This window comes from Triturus cristatus, chromosome 7, assembly GCF_964204655.1.
Source record: "Triturus cristatus chromosome 7, aTriCri1.1, whole genome shotgun sequence".
Taxonomy (NCBI): Eukaryota; Metazoa; Chordata; class Amphibia; order Caudata; family Salamandridae; genus Triturus; species Triturus cristatus.
In genome coordinates this window covers 603,107,028-603,131,835 of record NC_140590.1, presented here as the reverse complement: position 1 = coordinate 603,131,835, position 24,808 = coordinate 603,107,028, and the positions used below count along the sequence as shown (strand labels likewise).

The window sequence follows — 24,808 nt, the reverse complement described above, 5'->3', positions numbered from 1 at the left end:
AGGGATTGTAGTGCGGATATCCAGATATAAAGACGTATAGAGGTAGGTAATTCCTATAAAGTCTTTGACAAGTCCAAAGAATGGTCACACCAAATCCAGAGGACAGTCTTACCGTATAGTAATGTCAGGGGGGTGGCCCGTCCCGTCCCTCGTCGTCCTTTGACGGCCTTAGACGGCCCGCCCTTTGCCCGGGCTTAGCCCGGCGCTGCCCACGCGCGTCCCGCGACGCGGAGGGAGCCTCAGTGTTTTCTGCGCCTCCGGGCGCGATGATGCTCCTCAGGTGTGGCAGAAGTCGGAGGGCCGTCTGGGAGCTGTAGTCTCCCCCTATGCTGACCGCGTGATGGAAGGTAGCGGCAGCTAGGGGAGACACACAGCGCACACGAAGCAGCGAAACCGGAGAGACGGGCAAGGTCAATGAGCCCCAGCACAGCACAGGCAAAGTCAGCTAGAGATGTGAGCCCCGCTCCACCGAGGGAGCCTCAGTGTTTTCTGCGCCTCCGGGCGCGATGATGCTCCTCAGGTGTGGCAGAAGTCGGAGGGCAGTCTGGGAGCTGTAGTCTGCCCCTACGCTGACCGCGCGATGGAAGGTAGCGGCAGCTAGGGGAGACACACAGCGCACACGAAGCAGCGAAACCGGAGAGACGGGCAAGGTCAACGAGCCCCAGCACAGCACAGGCGAAGTCAGCTAGAGATGTGAGCCCCGCTCCACCGAGGGAGCCTCAGTGTTTTCTGGGCCTCCGGGCGCGATGATGCTCCTCAGGTGTGGCAGAAGTCGGAGGGCAGTCTGGGAGCTGTAGTCTCCCCCTACGCTGACCGCGCGATGGAAGGTAGCGGCAGCTAGGGGAGACACACAGCGCACACGAAGCAGCGAAACCGGAGAGACGGACAAGGTCAACGTGCCCCAGCACAGCACAGGCGAAGTCAGCTAGGGATGTGAGCCCCGCTCCACCGAGGGAGCCTCAGTGTTTTCTGCGCCTCCGGGCGCGATGATGCTCCTCAGGTGTGGCAGAAGTCGGAGGGCAGTCTGGGAGCTGTAGTCTCCCCCTACGCTGACCGCGCGATGGAAGGTAGCGGCAGCTAGGGGAGACACACAGCGCACACGAAGCAGCGAAACCGGAGAGACAGGCAAGGTCAACGAGCCCCAGCACAGCACAGGCGAAGTCAGCTAGAGATGTGAAGGTAAATCCTAATCCCCAAGAGGTTCCCCTTCGGTTCTTGGACCCCTTGCTGGCTTTAATCAGAGCCATATCTTAAGAAAAAGGTGAACATCCTGAAGTTCAGGCTTCTTGTGACCGTAAATGGACCTGTTTGCTCCACACGATAAACGCCAACACAAAGTTCCAGTGAGGCCTGGTCTTCGTGCCAACAGTAATCGATCTGCAGCTATCCACCACCGTATAGCTCCATCGACGACCGGATCTTCATGATACAGTGTTGACCATCCACAATGCTTGACCTGCTCTTCACGCCGAGAGCCTCCTCCTTGCTGCCTCCTAGAACACAAACGGAACTCTTCGCACTGGACAGGAGAAGGTAACTCTTCAGCAGGACTAACCTGGTCACTCAATCATGCTCAGCCTGAACTTGTGACTTTCCCCAGGTCTAGCGTGACTAGATAACCGCTCGTGCAGCTTTCCACTTCTTGCTGCTATTTTCAATTAAAACTTTGAAATTTAATATCTCCAGTTCTACTGATTAGATTTTTTTCATTCTGGTAACATTTTAATTACTAAAATGTACTCTATGATTTAAATGGTTTGTGATTTTTCTTGTGCCGAGCTTTCACTGATTTGCTGTTTGTGTGCTGCGTAAATGCTTTTTAGACATGGCCTCTAAGTTAAGCCAGACTGATTTTGTGCCCGGCTACCAGAGGGTTCATCACAGGTTAAGTTTGTGACTTTTGTGATTCACCCTGACAAGGATTGAGGTTGCTACCTAAGTGAGGCCTCCACCCCTCTCAACTAATAACTCAGTTTCTTACAGCGATCGCATAGCACCTCATTTAGCAATTCACTGAAGCCCAATACTGATGTAACTCGTGGATATATAGACGACTTGTTATCCTCTTCTTTAATGTTTAATCATTTTTAATCACTTTTTATATGTATGTTTTTAAATTTTTTTTAAATTACCATTTTATGTACCTTTTATGGAGATTCTCTCCGAAATAAAGTTCTTTTGACTTGACTTGACTTGAGTATAATATTGCTAGAACACCCCCATTAACCTCCTTAATGGACGGCATTTATTTACTAGTGGCGGATACCACAAACCAGTTGGACTGCTGCACGGCATGTCACAGTTCATACTTTCAAAGAAGCGAGAGCGTTCCGCTCACTTCGGCGCTCCAGGATACTGAGCTCCTACAGACCCGTACACAGATAATCCTGACAAAGCTGATTTCTATGCATTTGGGGGTCTGTATGGGAGAAACAGGTCAAAGAAAATATTTGTAACTGAAACGACTCAAAGGTTACATTATATTTTTCCCGATTCCCTAACTGTAAATGCGCATACTTTACATAACCTGCAACAGAAACAATTATAAGCTAAGCAAAACAGATAAGTGTCTTTTAATTGAGAATAAAAGACGCGCACCCTTGCTTCGGAGTTACACCGGTTTGAGTAGTAAAGTTTTCTACAGAATACAAACAGATATAAGTTATACCCTTGCATGGGTGTCATTCACACGTGGAAAGCGCAACAGTAATGGATGCGAATACTACAATGGCTTGTAGTTTTATTCAGCTTCGGTATTTATACAGTGTCGCAACCTGTAAGCACTAAAGTGTTGGCTGGCAAGCTATCTAGAGGAAAACATCAAAAGAAAAACAATTTCACACATTTCCTAAAAGTAGCCACTGAAACGAGAAATGGCTTAGCTTGTTTCAAAATTATACTGTCTGAGGGAAAGGTACTAACTGATCTGTAGCCTTTCTAACAGGACCTGACCAGAGTATTTATCTGCATTACTAACTGTTTCAATCCTTTCCATCCATCATTTTGGTGCTGTTAAACCTGTATATTTAAACAAAATCCATTATGTAAGGATGAAAGAAGCATGATTGTCGATGAGAATGGCGTTCACTTTACAAGGTAAACAAATGTTTTAAGGTCCGACACCTCCTGTCCTCATGTGACAATTTAACAATCAACAATTATCCAAATAAAAATTATTCGATTGAATTGTGAAGTGAAAGGTTTAAAAGATGTTGTGTTTCCAACAAAACACGAAGCAAATACATTTGATTCAATTTCATTGTTTTATGGTTCTTATTAAAGTAGAACACATTGGGCCCGATTCACAGAACTAACTTAAGACAAAATCCTAAACTTACTACTTTTGGTATTCACAGAAGTTAGGATTTTGTCTTAAGTTTGTCTTAAGACAAACTTAAGACAGACTTAAGACAGACTTAAGACAGACTTAAGACAGACTTAAGACAAACTTAAGACAGACTTAAGACAGACTTAAGACAGACTTAAGACAGACTTAAGTTAGGATTTTGTCTTAAGTTTGTCTTAAGTCTGTCTTAAGTCTGTCTTAAGTTTGTCTTAAGTCTGTCTTAAGTCAGTCTAAGTTTGTCTTAAGTTTATCTTAAGTCTGTCTTAAGTCTGTCTTAAGTCTGTCTTAAGTCTGTCTTAAGTTTGTCATAAGACAAACTTAAGACAAAATCCTAACTTCTGTGAATACCAAAAGTAGTAAGTTTAGGATTTTGACTTAAGTTAATTCTGTGAATCGGCCCCATTAATTTTACCATGTTAGAACAGTGCATTAAAATGTATATTACAGACTGAAATAATACATTCACTTCAATACAACTTATAGAAAAAAGAAACAAATTAATATTTTACAGAGAGATTTCGTACCACACAGCAGTAGTTTTTGCAATATAGAGCATTTTTATTTGTAGCTGCCTCTGTCGTTTGAAACTAAAATTAAGGTTGTCATCATCTCATAAACGGCACCATTTTGGTCCAAATTTTGCTTGACCACATCATCCACACCACTTATACAATTTCTTAGTCAATGGAATGGAAGACAGGAAAAATCTAGGACCATGTTGGCAAGACAAGTTACCTTAACATTCTACGACATTCAGTCTCTGTCTATCTTCCATCATTTAAGTTTAGCATCGTCTGAATCCACATTAATTTGATAACATTCTGTAAATGGTGCAGTTGGTAAGCTAAATGTCCTGATAATCAGTTTTGGTAATTCACAACTTGCTTCTTGTGAAAAATAATAATCCGCGGATGTACAGGGACATTCGTTACCACCATCTGCTTTTGTTAATTTGGGTATAGAACATCAGTGCAACATAGATAAACAAGAACCCTTTCCAGTGGCTGAATGAGTCTGTGAACTTCGGCAAAGTATCCTAAAAGTGATACTAGTTATTACTCCTTACGTAACAAAATCTCAATTTTAGAAAACATTTGCTGTCTATTGCTAGTGTGATGTCCACCACCTGTCGTCAATATTTTGCTTTCTTATGAGGATAGTTGTTGCAGGCCTTTTGCATGTCTGTCACGAAGGAAGGCACTCCGCTCTGTAAATGAATATACAGCATAAAGTTATTAGGGCAGCAAAGGATTAAACATTTCAACAATGTTTTTCAAAAATCACCCTCAGATGCACCAGTGGCAGAATACTTCAAGGTCTACAACCTATCTCTTTTAAAAAATACATGTAATTGGCCATGCTAGAGTGCTTTGCTCATATGGATAGCTACAAAGCACCTGGGTTTTACATCAGATAGTAGTCTTCAAACTATAAAACACTTGACACAAGTCATACAAACACTCAAAACGTCTGCTGCTCGCTCTGTAACACTTCAGATTGTGCTCTTTGCTTTGTATTTTCTGCCAGCAGTCCCTTGTTGGGAAGCCGCCCTCTATTGCCGTTACACTGTCTGAGCATTATTTGGTTTAACATAGCTTGGCACCAACTAATAATCTATCAGTGATTATTACTATTATTTTTTCTTGGGGGTTCCTAAAGCACTCCACACTACCCTGTAGAAGCCTCCGAGTACTTTGGAAAAGGGTATATAAAGAGGGAATTGACTTGCAGTCGTGGGTGGACCATCCAACAGTCAACATGCAATGAATTAAATGTGGGCAAATTTCGTTTGAGGCATTTTACCTGCAAAGCCTCTGTCAAATAGGGGTACAAAAGATTAGCACATTTATTAGCCTAACCATTAGCTTGTTTGAAGAAGTAGAGATAAATACTCTTAAATAGTAGACGATCAGCTTCTAGTATGAGAATCAGAAAATGGTAATTCAACTGAGATTAGCCTTGTATATGACCGTGGACTGCTCTTTGGATAATACAAATGGATTTGAAGCAGTGGCGTAACAAAAGTTTAAGGGGCCCCCCTGCAATGTACACAGAGGGGTCCCAACTCCGGATTTAATCCGGAGCCCTCAGGCCTGAGTACTGTGCTGAGTGGGCCCCTGCAGCTCTTGGAGGGGGAGCCCTGCACCATGGAGGACCTGTGTTACACCCTTGATTTGAAGATCAACCTCCCCTTTATTGCGAGCCAATTGGGGACCTCTGATAAAGTGTGTGGTGCTCATTGAGTTTTAAGGATACATGTTGAGGGTCCAGGGCTCTGTGGATTTCAGAGATTGTTAGATTTCACCTAGCAATGCAGCACGCATGCGCTGCTCTCTCTGCGAGACAGATCATGGTAGAGGAGATTTCAGAAGGGTACTTGAAGCCCCGCCCATTATTTTCATTGGCTGGCATCATCATTTATGGTAAACGGTGGCCTCCGATTGAAAATGAGGCTTCTTTGTTACCACCCTGTCTCCTTTTGGGACAGCCAATCTGGACTGGATCGTTTGCTTGATGGCTGTCGTGAGCGCATTTCTTATCTAAAGGAGGCATGCAGTGACGGATCATGTTTGTGAAGTTAGTCTGTGAGCTCTACTTTCTTTAATGAGTTTTTCCCACTGCAGGCACGCACAACGCGCATGGCGCACTTTCACTTTCCTAGCAGACCGTCACTTGTTTTTTATCTAGCTCGTGCCTTTCTTTATTTGACCAACGCCCGCTTTTCGTTAGCCATCCCTGCCATATTAATGCTTTTTTTTTTTAAAGCGCAATGTTGTCCTTTAACTTTAAATAAAATTATTTTTTTGAATACGCCACACAGCGCTGCATACATCAACTTTTAACATGTTTAAAGCTTTGACCTTCACAGCCTCGACTTTGGAAGGCATTCATGCCCCCATGCCATGGTATACATTACAGCACAGGCAGCTGTTTGCCCTTTGCTGAGGTAGAGCTTTCACGAAGCGGTGCTAGAGTCCAATACCGGTCTCGGTGCCTCTTTGCTATATTGCAGTTATGCCCGTGTACATGGGAGACCCTGCACACTTCACCAAAGAGAAATTAAGAGATCAGTCAATTGCGCACCATGTGCCCCTTCCAGGAGGTGTTCAAAAGAAAGAAGTCTATTTGCAAATGTACATGAAATATGTCCGTCTGGAGCAGAGGGCAACTGATTTCACTAGCGACAAGGATGAAGACAGCATTTCTTATACCAGGGTAGGTTTGACGCTGCTTGTTATTGAAGAATCAAACTAAAACGTATTGCGGTTCCTATTTAAAAAGCAAACTGACGTATTCATCATTAAGAAAGTATTTACTGGGCTTTTCAAGGCATAAAGTGCTATTTGTTGGCCTTTAACCTGTGTGCTTGGTTAATTGTAGGGGCTTTCCTTTTTAAAAATTCTGTGTCTGCCTGTGAAATTGAGTATTGATTTAATTTTTTAAACCAAGGTTGCTGTGGCTAGACCCCAGATACGAGGCTTTGATATTAAACTTTCTTGTGACTGTCCCAGAACTGCTGGTCCAGGGTTAATGTTTCCAGAAGCAGTTTCCCCAGTATCTGTAACTTATTGGGAGTTTGTGTGGTATAGCACAGATAATGTTTCTGCTGGCTATTGCTGCACATCACCCAGACAGCAAAATGATGCCGTAGACAGTGCCTTAAATTAAACAAGCATTTGCAATGCAATAGGTCTCGCAATTACGCAAGTTTAAGCTATTGACATTGCAAATAACAATGCATTTTATTTTTGTTTTTGTTTTAAAAACATAAATGTTATGTTATGTTATGTTATGTTATGTTAATAGTATTTATAACGCGCACAGCTGCCCCAGCTAAGGGGCGTCCTGGCGCGCGACAAGGTATAACACAACAGATACTAACACAGAACCGAGACAGAGGGAGCAATTAAAACAAAAAAGTTTTTAATGATTTCCGAAACAACAGAAGATCATCGATTGCGCGGCGCTCAAGCGGAAGCGAATTCCAAAGCGCTGCAGCTTTTATCCGGAAAGAGCGCCCACCAACTCGGCAAAGCTTGAACCTCGGGACTACTGCAAGCGCTTGACCCGAAGGTCTTAACGAGCGGGTCGGTACATAACCGGACAAGAGATTCGAAAGAATCTGGGGGGCAGATCCTTTCAAAATTTTAAAAGCAAGACATAAAACTTTAAAATGGATTCTCGACTTGATCGGCAGCCAATGTAATGCTCGAAGAGTGCTGGAAGCCGAGCATGACCTAGGCGAGCCGACAATGGCTCTAGCAGCGGCATTTTGAACGCGTTGAAGACTAACAATTTCTGCCTGATTACTCCCTATCAGAAGCGAACTGCCATAGTCCAGGCGAGATAAAACTGTTGCCTGGACCACCATCTGCCTGGTAGGGGGGTCAAAAAACTTAAGGACAGGCCTTAAGCCCCGAAGGACTCCAAAACAGCATGCTGCGGTTTTCTTGGTGTGCCCCACAAAGCTGAGAGTAGAGTCCAACCACACTCCAAGATTTCTCAACTCCATAACCGGAGTTGGAGCCACACCAAGTTCCGGCGGCCACCATCTGTCACCCCAGAGATCCCTACCCTTCCCGACGATCATAACCTCGGTCTTCTTAGCGTTAAGCTGGAGACAGTTGGCAGTCATCCAGCTAGCCACCTCCCTCAGTCCGTTCTGGAACTTGGGGGCGTCCACATCGGCATCCCCACTGATAGTAACCGCCAGCTGAGTGTCGTCAGCATATGAGACCATATACATGCCCCATTGTTTGACGACATCAGCCAGCGGTCTCACGTAAAGATTAAATAAGGTGGGACTCAGTGAGGATCCCTGCGGCACCCCCAAGTCCAGAGGATGGAATTTGGACTGATAAGGAGGTGTAACAACGCAAAAAGACCGATCGTCGAGAAAGGAACGGAACCACTGAAGGGCCGACCCCATAACGCCAATGTCTTCCAAGCGGTGCAGAAGGATAAAAGGCATTGTCATTTACAATGCCAATAGCTTAAACTTGTGTAACTGCGAGACCTATTGCATTGCAAATGCTTGATTTTAGGGATGCCAGCATAGAGTCTATAGCACTAATTACTTCCAGAGTGAAGACACCTTTCTCGGAGAAGGGAAGGAGTGATAGACCACTTCCTATCAGGTGTGAGTGGCAGAAATTGAATTTCGAGTCAGTGTTGTTATGGGGGTGTTTCACAGTCTTAATCTTTGAGTGTCTTCCTGTCTGTCTAACCACTCATTGACACACAAAAGAAGTTGACAGGATGTCCTCACACATCTGCCAGGTGTCATGCTTCATTACTGGACAACCCCACGCTCTCCGAAACCCTAGTTTGATGGAGAGCAGGCCTACACCCTGAGATCAGCGATGCACTTTTTAAGCTAAGGATCCATAAAACAAGTTAGAAATCAATGTGGTAACCAGGTGTGAATTATACATAGTGGTGTACCACTCAGTATTAAAAACTGGGCATGGAGTATAGGGCAACTAGTACCAGAACCCCACTAAAGTGTCAAGATGTGAAACAACTCGTTTGAGTGTTCTGGTGATGTATTCATAGTTGACATGGGTGGCCTCATTGTGAAAATAATAGTTTTGGAAGCTGGCCCACCCTCCAGGCCAAAAGACTCTAGTTCCCCACTGCAGAGAGTTTTCCTTGGTTTTGTATTTTGTTGTGGGGATGTCCAACAGATGAGTGGTGAAAAGCACACAAAGGTTGTAAGTTTTTTGGACCGGGTTTGGAAGAGTTTCCAGTGAGTATGCACATTTCGAAGGAAGTGAATCTTGATTGACGAGACCCATGAACAAGATTTATGTTGTTAAAGCAAAGAGATGTATTCTGTATCTGATGATGAAATTGTGCTAGGCAATGCAACACATTAAACGCATTTCCAGAGACATATAGTTTAAGAGGAACTGCAAGTCTTTTGCATACAAATGGCAACAGATCTCATGGGTAATCAGGATGTTGATAAGGAGGCTATGTAAACACTGAATGGCAAGTGTGACAAAGCAGAGATTTGCTGTACCCCACCCTTGATGCAGGCTAAACTGGAAAGCAATGGGTAGTTTTTTAAGGTGGCAAACTCTGTTTGCACCATATGAGTGATACCTACCACAGGGGCCAATCGGTAGAGAAGGTGCTGAAGGTTGATGGTGTCAAAATTAAATTAATCTACCTGATATGCCCTGATCCAAGGTGCTCAGCAGTTCTGAAACACTCAGAAGGCCATGTTTCATATGTGAAGAAATGTTTTGAGTAAGAGCTCTTTTAAGCGCCTTTGCAACTCAGAGTAGGCTTGAAATTGGTAAGTAGTATAAAATATGTTCAGTATCCAACAAAGGTGATGACAACATATTGAAGACTGAAGGGGAAGGAGTCATTTGAAGGGTGGTGTTGATTAGCCTACTGGCAAGTCATAATATAGTGATGAGACTCATATTCACACCTCTAGGGACATATTTACAGGAACTTATACATTGACATTGATACGTCAGATTTCTCGTGCCCGCGGCAAATGCCCCAACAATGCCATGGATGCACAGTATTTAAAATACAGTGCTCCATGGCGCAAGGATTCACGGATCTGTCAGAAATTCTGACTAATTTACTGGCGCTAAAGTGACACATTGTTAGAGTTGGTCATAAGACTGACCCAACTCCAGCAATGCATCAGAACAGAGAGGCGAGTACCATGTTAAAAGCCCTGTATCGATCCTTATGCCTGGTTTGAGAAGGCGTAGGTATTTTGACGGAGTGACGCAGTGAAAAGTTGCAAACTTCACTGTGTCCGTTCTACTTGGTTTTTAACATGGGAGTGCCTACCCTAGATACATTATACCTGGTGCAGGTATAATGTAACGCAGGCCTCTACAAACTGACGCATTGGGCCCAATGCGTCGGATTGTAAATATGGAGCAGTGTTGAGCACTGATTGTGCTGCTGCTGCATCAAACAAAATGATGCTGCATCGGTGCTTGCTCCTTTTAAACATGCCCCCTACTGTTAGAGACATTCCATTGTAGGGATTATTTGTTGAACATCAGTAAGAATTTGTTTTGTATCCACCACAGAAACTGATTTGAATTTCCAAAAGGTAGTTTAACTCTTGAGAGCAGGGTTGGATGGATGAGATGTTTGAAACTAGAGCAGAGTACTGATTACTGATGAAGAAGTATATAGACTGTTAGAGATCTTCTGAGGGTACGGGTGGATTACACTTTGGTTTGCAATGGACAACTCTTAGTAGATTCTGGATATATTTTGGCTGAGATGTCCTTCTTGATGATGCAGGGATGAAAATATTACTTTTCAAATCTTTTACATGCTTACATATAGACTTTGGAGTGTGTTCTGAATGTTGTGCGATCAGATGTTGATCTGGATTCATTCATCATCATCCCAGTCCTCTCCATCCTGGCATTTCAGTTGAAAAAAGATTTCCATTAATCAATTGTGTCCAATTAATTCTGCTTAAGAGTGGATAAAGAAGCCAGCAATATTTGTAATTGTAATTTATTTTCCTGATGTTGTGATGTGCTAGGATATCCTTGTGAGCTTCCATTAGAGGGTCAGGTGAGTTAGAGAGCAACTGAATAAAGGTTTCCGGTTGTAATTTGCTTAGGTTTTTCCAGCAAGTGCAATGTCCTGGATTAGAGGTGTGCTTAGGTTTATTACAGTGATCACTTTCAATTAAGGATTTCTTAATGCATTGGTAGGGTCAGGATCATTGTTGGATGGCTTTAAGATTTATATCAGAAGTGGTGGAGAGCGTCAGATCAAATATGTGTTCTCTTGAGTGAGTTGGGACTTTGACCAATTGAGACAATGTTCTGGCTTTATGGATTCAATAAGTAGTCATATCATGGTCAGGTGTTCACACTGTAAAGAGGCACATTTAGAGATAAAGAGAGAGCTTTGAGTGAAGTCCAGTAGGTCAGATGGGAATGTAGAGGGGCACTATTTGGGAGGGTGGTAGACCACTACACATATAAGGGTTGTCGTCAAGCAAGAAACAATATTGGATAATAGGTATTTGAGAGAATCATGTGATGGTCCATGTGTCTCTTTTAGAGAGATCGTGCACCAGGGAACCCAAGCTTCCATGCCTGACTTTTCTTCAGAGTCAGAATATTACATTTGACAGGCAGAAGACGGATACCATTCTCAACAGCAGAGGCACTGAACCATGTGTCAGATATGGACATTATGTGCCTGCATAATTCACAATGGGATCTTGGATTGTTTTTTACAGCTCCTTGGATATTGAGGGATCATGTTCTTCAGTAGTCAAAACGGTATGTACATCTGGGGAGCGACGAGAAGGAAGTAAAGTGGCAAGAAAGAGAGTGAAGTCTCTTATAAGGTCTAATCTTTAGTTATTAGGGTTTAAGGGTCCAGCCCAGATGGTCAGGAGAAAGCTGCAAGGTTGAGAAAGTCTGTCAAACAATTACACTGATAAGACACTTTATGTGCAGTCGATGACCTCACAAGAACACCTGATGCGGCATCAGTCAGGGAAATGTGCCTTATCTCTATTTCAAGATCAGATAATAAATAACATTAACAGTGTAGTTCGAATTTACATGTTTTTACCTTATTTTTTATAATAATGCATCAAATACTAGCATCTTGATGCACATAGGTTATGTTAGAAATTTCAATCTCAGATAGGATATAGTATAAAAGGTTCTCAAATCTATCACTTGGGAGGAGAGTTTATTCGCCGTAGATTATCACGCACGGTATTGCCAGAGAAGAACTTGAGCCAGATTGCCGAGATGCTGCGCATTTCTATCTATGCTGAAGGCTGATACCAAACCAAGTCCGAGAGGAGAGAACTTACAGCTTATGTCCATTTTCCTTGAGGAAACACTGACTCCCAACTGCTGATAATGACAGTGTTTTGCTATAACCAGGTATGCAGTGCATTGATTTTCCTTAAGAAACTGTAGATGCAAGTTACGCTGCTCCAGGCTCTCCTAGTGAAGAGCAAAGAAGTAGGTTCTAGGATGATAGGTTGCTAGATGGCATTTTAGCTATGGTAGAACTGTTCATTTTTTTTCTCGTTGTTCGCAACATGCATTTGTGCTGTTTTAATATTATACTGTGTTGTTATTTTAGAGGGACTAAGCAACAGGATAAAACTGTTGAAATAAATGCTTTTCAGGTAAAGTATCTTATCTAAGTACAGTTATTTGTGACATATTGTAAAGAGCTAAATTGCGACTTTTCAAACTACCACTGCATCCCTGAATCCCCGTTTAGGGGCCATTAGTAACCTAAAATCACTGACACTGCTTTAACTATGTATTGGGTGAGATCCTGAGTGGCCACAATACCTGCCTGTCACATTCTATTGCTGTTGCATTGACCTAAGTCACTCTTGTCACCCATGGGTGAAAAAATAAACCTGTAGAGCTAAGCCAGAGTCTTAGTTTAAGCAACACTTGATATAGTTCACAAAATATAAAGCTTAATGCATACTGTGTTACCTACAGAACTGAATATAAAAGAGAAGCACTGACTTCACTTCCACTGTAGTCCAAATACTTAAGCTACTCGATCGATTGAAAACACCCAATATAAAAAAAACTAAAGCACTAATCTGGTTTTTACAAACATTAGAAGAGCATTTGATGCCATAAAACACAAGTTCCTGTGTTAAAATATGGAAAAACAGGGAATGAACCAAGTGATGAAGTCAACAATAATGAAGTTGTACCTAGACAGCATAGATGTTGATTGAATGGCAAACTGTGAAACAACAATAAATGCAACAAAAACATACAGCAAGGATCTCCCATGGCTCCAACACTTGACTTATATACCAATGACACCCCTCAGGCAATGAGTGGCATAATGGAGGAAGTCTTGAGAACTGGCCATAAATCTCATACAGTCGTAAAAAGATGACTGCTTTTAGCCACACCTATGAGGGAAATTAAAGTCTCTGCTGAAAGTAGTTGAGTTTTATTGCATAGATAATTCCTACTTTTATCTCAGCATACAAAAGTGAACTGCAATGGATAATCATTTAAATGTTGTGATCACATAGGCTGCAGAATGCTGCACACCAACTGGGCCACAATACTGTAATCCACTTAGACATGGCTATGAGAGCTAAAGTTAGAGTAATAACCACATACAGAACTGAATCTAATCTAGGAGATGCCAGGGTGCATGGCCGCTTCAGTGAGAACAGTCAAAATAAATGTAATCTGGCTACATACAGAAAGCAGATATGAGGCTTTAGGAAAACATAAAGGAATACCATGGAAATTCTACTTTGACGAGCAGTCAAGCCATTATATGAAATCAATGAAATTCCAAGAGGATCGACAATTGTTTTAGTGTGTAAGAAACAACTTACTGCACACACCTGAGAGGAAAAAAAATGGGGTACTCTTGCAAGCTACAAATGCGCTTATCAACTGATCCTCAAAGAGTCGCTGAATCACATTCTACACTTCTGCCCTTTGTACAATGAAAGTAGAGAGAGAAAATTGCTAAACCCATGAAAGACTCAAGATCGTGCTACATGACAAAATAAGGTTCTTTCTATTGTCTGTTAAAACGATTGATAATCATGTCACTTTATACCTGAAAGAAGGTTTAAGTGATCCCAATAGCAATAGATCAAAAAACTAAGAAAAGTGGTACAATACAGGCTGTAAAAAAAAGACATTCTTGGGCTTATGGTAATGAAATATCTTTACTGAACATAATTGATCACGAACACAAAGAGAGCAAAATCGGGAATCTTTTTTTATCTAAAAAGTGCCTAAATTAGTTAAGAGGATCTAACGGAGAACTGACACAATCCAAATCAACTGGCTATTAACAGTGTCTGAGTAGAATTAAGAATGACAGAATGGAGAGGTAATTAAATGGTCCAGCACTCATCCTCCTCTATCTGAATTAAGAAAGTCTGAAGAGTATGGTCATGAGAGGTCAACATGTTTCTCACCTACGTTGTCAAACACGAGTCTTGCAGCAATTCATCAGTACCAAATGTGCACCCACATGTGTCTCCTAATCGACTGAAAGGGTCTTACCTGGTGAGCCATTATGTAGTTGTACACTTAGATGCCCATCTAAAAGTGTTTGTGTGTATAACAAATCTAGGGCTCATCACTACGCTAGGTACAGACTATTCTTTTAATCTTACCATGGGGAACCAGTGAGACTAAGTAGAATATCTGGCAGCTCATAGCTAATTTTGCCCTTGTCACCTTCCCAATGTATTGCACTCCTTCCTTACAACACCAGAGCAGGGCTCTTATCCTTATGTCTGGTGTAATACCAGACAGAGATTAAAAGATCTCTAGGAAAGAACCTGTTCTCAGGACCTGTTGGGTGTTGCATTGCCCATGCAACGAGGAGCACAACCTAATTATAAAGCATGCTACTTTGGTGTGTGAGGGTTTGTGCATCCTCAAAAGGATATCCAAGTGACCTGTATGGTCAACTTAGTATAATGTATTCTAGCAGGATCAAAGGAATAGCATACTCTTCAGGCTGTGTAAATAGTTTCCATACATTTTACCAAAATGCACTATTTCTAAGGTGTCCTATTTTAAGTAATAAACATAATAGTAGGGTAAGTATCCAACAAAGCCAGAAATGTAGAAGAATAAACATAAACATGCTCAATAAAAAATATATGTTTTGAAGGTAGGGGAAGATTGGATGATAAATGAGGTCAGCTGGTAAGAAAAAATATGTTACTTAGTTTGGTATCTATTAAAACTAGCAACTTGAAAATACCTTATTTCAGTCCAAATCTAATACTGTGTAGCTCAAAGGAATATAAGGCCACCAAATAATACAACACTTAGAAGTAATGATATAAAAAATAAATGGAGCTGGATCATTATATCTCTATCTTCAAACACAACATGTTCGTTCTTATCAACTTTCAACAGAGACGTCTCCAGCAGGGCTCACTTTCACCTCAAGACCCTTTTACCTAAGTCTGTTTTCACTTTTTTATGCATTCATTTAAGCACAAAGTGCATTTGACACTACCTCTGGCAAAGCTTCCAGAGATCATAATTTTCTACTTAGAAAAAAGTCTTGCAATGAGTAAATACCTACTTGTGGCATCTATCATATAGTATATTTATAAATCCAAACTCCTCAAAGCTGAAAGTGCACAGCTTAATTATTACCTGTATATGTTATTAGGTCATTGACATAAAATAGTTCCTTCAACTGCAGAAATATTTCTGTCAAAGCGAAGTCTCAGAGCCAAAAGCACAACTGCTATGGAAAATAGGGGCATTAAGAAGTAGCCTTGTTTGGTGCCTCAACCTATATTAAATCAGTCTGATATATAATTGGCTGACATCGCTCTACTTTCTTGATGACTGCTGCTGTGTAGTTATAGTTAGGACTAAGGGCCTGATTTAGATCTTTGTGGACAGGTTACTCCATCACAACGGTGATGGATATCCTGTTCGCTGAAATTTAAGTCCCATTATGTCCCATGGGATTTAAATTTCAGCAGACATGATATGCATCACCTTTGTGACAGAGTAATCCATCAGTCTAGATCTAATCAAGGGCTTAGTCACCATAGTTGGAGCATTTGTTTATTTGATTTGTAACTTTGGGGCAGTATGACAAATCTCCAAGAAAAGAAATCATCCATCTCGGCTTCTTCTTTATAAGTTTAAGAGTTATTTGCCAAGCAGGGGACAAGGGAAAAAAGGAGGGGTCCCAAAGCGCAATTTCCCCCATGCAATTTCAACAGTGGTATTTGAGCAGCACCACAGGCTGAATGGAATTACACCAATTTGGCAGAAAGCGGAAATTTGGCCCAGGAAGCATGCTTTTTGTGATCTGGTATGAATACATTCCGTAGTTTGGAGAAATTTGGGCAAAAAAATAAAATATATATATATTTATTTATTTATTTATTGATGGTTAGGCTTGCAGGACTCTTCCTGGTGTCTCGCAGGCATTCACCTTAAAATAATAAAGCAATTTCATTGATCTAAGTTTTTTCAATAAACCATGTCGCTCCTGCGGTAGTGAGAGGCTCTCATGAGTCCTGTGGGAGCCACGATTTCATTAGATGGCCGCAAATGAGGAAAAATGCTGTGGCTACCATGTCTGGAAATGGGCACTTGTTCCCAGTGTCCTCAAGATAAAAAAATAAAAAATAAGGAAAAGGGGTGAAGGTAGGGGAACCATGACCCCTAGAGCTTACCGGGGGGACCACCTGAATCCAAATGAAAAATAAAAAACTTTTGAAATGCTGCAATCCCACGGGACTCATGCGGGAGACAGACTCCCACAATTCCAGTGGGATCAGAAAATCTGTTAAAGTCTGGGAACGGTGGGTGTTGCGTGCAGGGCACTCAATGACCAACACCGATCCTGGGCTACCCACGGGGGGGGGGTTTGGGAGCAGGGCCTGGCCCCAGGAGGCGGTTGGCATTGTTATGTATGGTAACAAAATACTTCACATTAAAAAACCCTAGAAGTTCACTGAAAAAAAAACAAAGATCAAAGTGACATTATAGTTAGGTATGGCAATAATACCATACTATGCACAAAAAAATCTCAGAAATTCACTGCTAAAAAAGTAAGGTTAAAGTGGCATTATAGTTAGGTGAAAGTTTCTCTTTAACGTTCAATTGCTGTTGCATTGACCTAAGTCACTGATTATGACTTCACATATTAAATCACCTATAAAAAATGTTATCAAATTTTTGATAACATCAATACAAAATCTGAAATTACATGATTGATAACAACACACTGAGCATGGTGGAGGAGCAAGTAATATTTACTTGAAACATGTATTACTAGGGAATTTCACTTCTTTTATTTTAAAATAACTCAATGATGTCATTTGAGATATCATAAGTGATGTCATAATGATACCATAGAACTTCTCATTAGTGATGTAATATCTGAGGTCATAAGCAGTGCATGGTGGGTGTGCAAGTATTAGTTAACTCGGCTAACTATAACTGGTGAATTTCTGTGGCTTTTTGAGTTCAAAAAGTTAATGGTGTCACTGACTTATTCACCTAATTACAACCTTACTTTAACCTTTGTTTTTGTTATTGACTTTTTCTGTTTAAACAAAAACAGGTATTGTATCAAAACTGACTGTTAGAAATTGGGTTACTGGTTGACTGGGGTATGAGCCTGGTCAAGCAGCAACCACAATCTTTGTCAGGGCAAGGTACAAGCAGACCCCAAATTAGCCGTGCTCAACCCCCTTGGAGCTTGGCACAGAGCAGTCAGGTTTAACTTAGAGGCAATGTGTAAAGTATTTGTGCAACACTTCAAACAGTAAAATAGTGAAAACACCACACAAGAAGGATACTATTACATGTTAGAAAAATAGAGCTTAATGTAATGAGTAAAACAAGACACAAATGAAAAGGATCCAAGAAGTAGAACTGAATTTCGGAATTTTTTAAGTATGAACTGCAATTTATTAATTTATCTAGTTAAGAGTTTTATATAGCGCTAGCAAGACCCAAGGGTATCAGAGCGCTTTACATCAGTATATGTTCACATCATAATAACAGGTATAATCAAATCAATTAAGTCAAATCGTGTGAAGTCAATGGTTAAGCACAGGTGAGGAGAAATATAGGGGGGATCCAGGAAGAGCTGAGGGTGGAGATGCTGTCTAGTTGGGCGATTTATGATCCACTAGTTAAACTGTCAGTTGAAGCACAAGAAGGAATGGTGGGTCCTGATATGTATTGGTATGGAGTTCAAGATTGTATGGGCACTGTTCGAGATGAAGCATGCCAGAGTTTTTTGTTTGTGGGCTTTGGGCGGGATGAGGAGCAGGGTGTTTGGGCTTCTGAGGTTTCTTGTCTGTCCTGCCCTTTTGAGTTCAGAGGCAAGGTAGGTGATTTTCTAGTGTGCAGGGCTTTACGGGTAAGACAATCTTTTCTGAAGCTGCAGCAAGCTTCTATCGGGAGCCATTTCAGTTATTTCAGGGCCAGGGAGATGTGGTCATATTTTTTGATTCCTGTAACCATTCAAACTGCTGTGTTGAGAGTGGTTCTGATGGGCGCAAGGTGGGATTTGGCAGTACATGTGAAGGTGGCATTCCCGTATTCCAATCTAGACAGCACCAGGGCTTATGTGGCAGATTTGAGATATTTATGATGCAGGTAGGGTTTCATTTTGTTCAGAAGTTTGAGGTTGTAGAAGGCACTCTATGCACCATTCTTTATATGATCTTTCATGATCAGTTTGGAGTTTAGAGTAATCCCTAGAGATTTGATGGAGTCGGCTAGTGTTAGAGTGGGGTTGAAAGCATCTATAGAATGTATCCATTCTAGCATCTGGTGGGGCTGCCCTGTCTTTGATATGAGTAGAATTTGTGTCTTATATTAATTGAGTTTTAGGTGGTTGCGAGATAGCCAGTGATGGACTTCCTTGAGAGTGGCTTTTAATCAATGAATGTCTTGAAGTGCGAATATTTCCATGTAGAGCTAGGTGTCATCCAAGTATAAATGGAAAAGTATTTTTGCTTGGCTGAGGACGGCGGTGAGAGGTTCTCTGTGGATACTGAATGGTGTGGGTGAGAGGACAGAACCTAGAGGTTGACTCCCCGGGTTATCACTGTTGTATCAAAGGTCTGATTGACTATTTTTATTTTTTGAGCATGGTTTTGAAAGGATGCAACCAGCTTATGACCACCTCGCCCACACCAATTCTTTTTTTAAAGGAATCTAAGAGAAGTGTGTGGTTGACCATTTCAAAGGCTTATGATAGGTCCAGGAGAATGAATAAGCAGCATTGGTCTGTATCCAGGGACTTGTGTGGGTCATCTACTATGTTCAGAATGGCTGTTTCCATACTGAATCTTTTTCTGACTCCCGATTAGTTAGGTCCAGGAGATTGTTGTTATTGATATGCTGGTCAAGTTGTGCGATTGGTTAGGGTCCAGGAGATTGTTGTTATCAATATGCTGGTCAAGTTGTGTGAGAACACATCTCTCTAGAGTTTTGGCTAGGAAGGGGAGATTGGAAACTGATCTAATGTTATTGAGGTTGTTTGGGGCTGCTACCGGATTTTTAACCATTGGCGTGACTTGACACAGTTTGACACAGTTTGGCATTGCTCCAGTTTTCAGGGAGATGTTTATTATCTTGTTCCAGATTTTTGCCAGGGAGGCTGGGAGTCTCTAGAAGCATAGTGCCACAGCAGCCACCTAATCACACTGGACCCGGTCAAAGTCATTAGTTCAAGTCGAGAAGGAGCACAAGTCAGATATAGTCCCAGATTAGTCCAGCTGAAGTTTTACCTTCTCAAGTTTTGAGCCGAGAGCGTTAGAGGGGGTTATGAGGAGCAAGGAGTTTGCAGCAGGCAGTAATTGGTGTGGCACGAGGAGCAGGGCTGGACGTCATAGGCGTGGAGGTGGATGGTCTGCGCTGGCAGTCCCCCATGAGCGGTTGATTCTGCTGTGCGAAGAGACAGGCTAGAGGTTACTCACACTGATTTTCCATACATGTTGTGTTGCCTGGTACAAACTGGCCCATTTGCGGTCGCGAAGAGCCCAAACACCTAAATTTAAGCGCTCGAAAGCCACATCAAAGGTCTAGGATTTGAGAGGAACATCTTGGGAGTTGGAAACTCACTGAAGATGGGTCCGGTAGCTGTTGGGGAGTCCTGAAGCTCAGCTCAGAAATCAGCAGACTACACTTTGAGTCACTCTGTGGTCATGGGTTCAAGATTGGTTGAAGTTTGAGTTCTCGCCACTACATAGTTATTGTTAGGATTGCATTTCCATAAGAATAGCATTTTTTTATGTTGCTAAACACTTTGGCACTGTTTGAAGAATCTCCACAAAACATTCTAAAATGATGCTACTCTTGGACTAGTTTTTGCATGGAACGTTTTGGGGTGATCAGTCAATCATAGGCCAAAAGAAAGGAGGTAGTCCTAAAAGCAAATTTCCTCATGCATTTTTCATAGACTTTTTAGGCAGCACTTTCATCAAAAACTGAATTACACCAAATTTGGCAGGAAGCTAGACTTTGGCCTGCAAATTGTGCTTTTTGTGATTTAGTGTAAATCTGTTCAGTAGTTTTAGATAAATTAAGGTTAAAAATGATTGTATATCTGGACGGTTGGGTCCGAAGGACTCTTGCAGGAGTCCCTCAAACCTAACTGTTAAAGAAATAGTGTTCTGAGGCTTTTATTCCCTTGGACCAATTACCGCTGGAGTTACTGCGCTGATTGTCTGACAGCAACATGAGAAAAATGGCGCTGCTAGCCATTACCGGACTCTGGGACCTCACCCCCTGCCCTGGAGTATTAAACAAACAAAAAATAGAAATACCCTGCTTCCCCATACCCTGCGGGGATCTGGGGGTGGGGAGTCCGCCATTCTCTTCATAAAATATATGGGGAGAGGTGGCATAAGGCCACCCTGCCATTTTGGACACCGGAGAACTCATCTCCCGGGACCAAGTATATTATTTAAGGGGAGGGGGCGAAGCACCCCTTTCCTTGAGCCTTGTTAGGCCTCAGAGCCCACCCCCTAGAGACAGTAGTTTTCCTATCCACAGCAGCATGGGCAGGGAAACATGTTTGCTTCCGTCTGGCGGCAGAATCTGTAACTCTATCTCCTGCCAGACTGGAGCAAACGTGAAAGTCTGCTTCCACCAGGCTGGAGATTTAAAAATGCTCTCACCAGCTGAAAGCAGACTTCTATTTAGTTTCCCTGTCCACACTCCTGCAGGCATGGAAACAGAACAGATACTGCTCCCGCCCAGAGGGGACATACAGAGTTGGCTGCTCCCTCTCGGCTCCTGCACTATGCAGGGAGCTGCTTGGAGTAGTGGGGATCCTGGGGCTTCCCATGCTACCTACAACATAGTGGTTGGTGGGTGCCCCCAGGAGGGCACCGTAGCACCCACTTATAAAATAATACAGCCCCCGGTTGGGGTTCTCGGGCCTGATAAGGCTCAGGGAGGAGGGCTGCAGACCCCAACTGCTTATAATAAACATAAACATGCTCAATAAAAAATATATGTTTTGAAGGTAGGGGAAGATTGGATGATAAATGAGGTCAGCTGGTAAGAAAAAATATGTTACTTAGTTTGGTATCTATTAAAACTAGCAACTTGAAAATACCTTATTTCAGTCCAAATCTAATACTGTGTAGCTCAAAGGAATATAAGGCCACCAAATAATACAACACTTAGAAGTAATGATATAAAAAATAAATGGAGCTGGATCATTATATCTCTATCTTCAAACACAACATGTTCGTTCTTATCAACTTTCAACAGAGACGTCTCCAGCAGGGCTCACTTTCACCTCAAGACCCTTTTACCTAAGTCTGTTTTCACTTTTTTATGCATTCATTTAAGCACAAAGTGCATTTGACACTACCTCTGGCAAAGCTTCCAGAGATCATAATTTTCTACTTAGAAAAAAGTCTTGCAATGAGTAAATACCTACTTGTGGCATCTATCATATAGTATATTTATAAATCCAAACTCCTCAAAGCTGAAAGTGCACAGCTTAATTATTACCTGTATATGTTATTAGGTCATTGACATAAAATAGTTCCTTCAACTGCAGAAATATTTCTGTCAAAGCGAAGTCTCAGAGCCAAAAGCACAACTGCTATGGAAAATAGGGGCATTAAGAAGTAGCCTTGTTTGGTGCCTCAACCTATATTAAATCAGTCTGATATATAATTGGCTGACATCGCTCTACTTTCTTGATGACTGCTGCTGTGTAGTTATAGTTAGGACTAAGGGCCTGATTTAGATCTTTGTGGACAGGTTACTCCATCACAACGGTGATGGATATCCTGTTTGCTGAAATTTAAGTCCCATTATGTCCCATGGGATTTAAATTTCAGCAGACATGATATGCATCACCTTTGTGACAGAGTAATCCATCAGTCTAGATCTAATCAAGGGCTTAGTCACCATAGTTGGAGCATTTGTTTATTTGATTTGTAACTTTGGGGCAGTATGACAAATCTCCAAGAAAAGAAATCATCCATCTCGGCTTCTTCTTTATAAGTTTAAGAGTTATTTGCCAAGCAGGGGACAAGGGAAAAAAGGAGGGGTCCCAAAGCGCAATTTCCCCCATGCAATTTCAACAGTGGTATTTGAGCAGCACCACAGGCTGAATGGAATTACACCAATTTGGCAGAAAGCGGAAATTTGGCCCAGGAAGCATGCTTTTTGTGATCTGGTATGAATACATTCCGTAGTTTGGAGAAATTTGGGCAAAAAAATAAAATATATATATATTTATTTATTTATTTATTGATGGTTAGGCTTGCAGGACTCTTCCTGGTGTCTCGCAGGCATTCACCTTAAAATAATAAAGCAATTTCATTGATCTAAGTTTTTTCAATAAACCATGTCGCTCCTGCGGTAGTGAGAGGCTCTCATGAGTCCTGTGGGAGCCACGATTTCATTAGATGGCCGCAAATGAGGAAAAATGCTGTGGCTACCATGTCTGGAAATGGGCACTTGTTCCCAGTGTCCTCAAGATAAAAAAATAAAAAATAAGGAAAAGGGGTGAAGGTAGGGGAACCATGACCCCTAGAGCTTACCGGGGGGACCACCTGAATCCAAATGAAAAATAAAAAACTTTTGAAATGCTGCAATCCCACGGGACTCATGCGGGAGACAGGCTCCCACAATTCCAGTGGGATCAGAAAATCCGTTAAAGTCTGGGAACGGTGGGTGTTGCGTGCAGGGCACTCAATGACCAACACCGATCCTGGGCTACCCACGGGGGGGGGGGGGTTTGGGAGCAGGGCCTGGCCCCAGGAGGCGGTTGGCATTGTTATGTATGGTAACAAAATACTTCACATTAAAAAACCCTAGAAGTTCACTGAAAAAAAAACAAAGATCAAAGTGACATTATAGTTAGGTATGGCAATAATACCATACTATGCACAAAAAAATCTCAGAAATTCACTGCTAAAAAAGTAAGGTTAAAGTGGCATTATAGTTAGGTGAAAGTTTCTCTTTAACGTTCAATTGCTGTTGCATTGACCTAAGTCACTGATTATGACTTCACATATTAAATCACCTATAAAAAATGTTATCAAATTTTTGATAACATCAATACAAAATCTGAAATTACATGATTGATAACAACACACTGAGCATGGTGGAGGAGCAAGTAATATTTACTTGAAACATGTATTACTAGGGAATTTCACTTCTTTTATTTTAAAATAACTCAATGATGTCATTTGAGATATCATAAGTGATGTCATAATGATACCATAGAACTTCTCATTAGTGATGTAATATCTGAGGTCATAAGCAGTGCATGGTGGGTGTGCAAGTATTAGTTAACTCGGCTAACTATAACTGGTGAATTTCTGTGGCTTTTTGAGTTCAAAAAGTTAATGGTGTCACTGACTTATTCACCTAATTACAACCTTACTTTAACCTTTGTTTTTGTTATTGACTTTTTCTGTTTAAACAAAAACAGGTATTGTATCAAAACTGACTGTTAGAAATTGGGTTACTGGTTGACTGGGGTATGAGCCTGGTCAAGCAGCAACCACAATCTTTGTCAGGGCAAGGTACAAGCAGACCCCAAATTAGCCGTGCTCAACCCCCTTGGAGCTTGGCACAGAGCAGTCAGGTTTAACTTAGAGGCAATGTGTAAAGTATTTGTGCAACACTTCAAACAGTAAAATAGTGAAAACACCACACAAGAAGGATACTATTACATGTTAGAAAAATAGAGCTTAATGTAATGAGTAAAACAAGACACAAATGAAAAGGATCCAAGAAGTAGAACTGAATTTCGGAATTTTTTAAGTATGAACTGCAATTTATTAATTTATCTAGTTAAGAGTTTTATATAGCGCTAGCAAGACCCAAGGGTATCAGAGCGCTTTACATCAGTATATGTTCACATCATAATAACAGGTATAATCAAATCAATTAAGTCAAATCGTGTGAAGTCAATGGTTAAGCACAGGTGAGGAGAAATATAGGGGGGATCCAGGAAGAGCTGAGGGTGGAGATGCTGTCTAGTTGGGCGATTTATGATCCACTAGTTAAACTGTCAGTTGAAGCACAAGAAGGAATGGTGGGTCCTGATATGTATTGGTATGGAGTTCAAGATTGTATGGGCACTGTTCGAGATGAAGCATGCCAGAGTTTTTTGTTTGTGGGCTTTGGGCGGGATGAGGAGCAGGGTGTTTGGGCTTCTGAGGTTTCTTGTCTGTCCTGCCCTTTTGAGTTCAGAGGCAAGGTAGGTGATTTTCTAGTGTGCAGGGCTTTACGGGTAAGACAATCTTTTCTGAAGCTGCAGCAAGCTTCTATCGGGAGCCATTTCAGTTATTTCAGGGCCAGGGAGATGTGGTCATATTTTTTGATTCCTGTAACCATTCAAACTGCTGTGTTGAGAGTGGTTCTGATGGGCGCAAGGTGGGATTTGGCAGTACATGTGAAGGTGGCATTCCCGTATTCC

At 41.7% G+C, this 24,808-nt stretch overlaps 1 protein-coding gene across 2 annotated transcripts in view; it reads right to left on the bottom strand.

Annotated features, from left to right (window-relative positions):
- Positions 1-2,723: 2,723 nt before the first annotated feature.
- Positions 2,724-24,808, bottom strand: part of PCTP (phosphatidylcholine transfer protein) — a 215,810-nt gene continuing 193,725 nt past the window's right edge. For both annotated transcript variants that reach the window (XM_085617177.1, XM_085617176.1), the window contains one exon: positions 2,724-4,553. In XM_085617177.1, the coding sequence (XP_085473303.1) occupies positions 4,495-4,553 (59 nt within the window). In that variant the 3' untranslated portion in view covers positions 2,724-4,494. The remainder of the gene's footprint in view (positions 4,554-24,808) is intronic.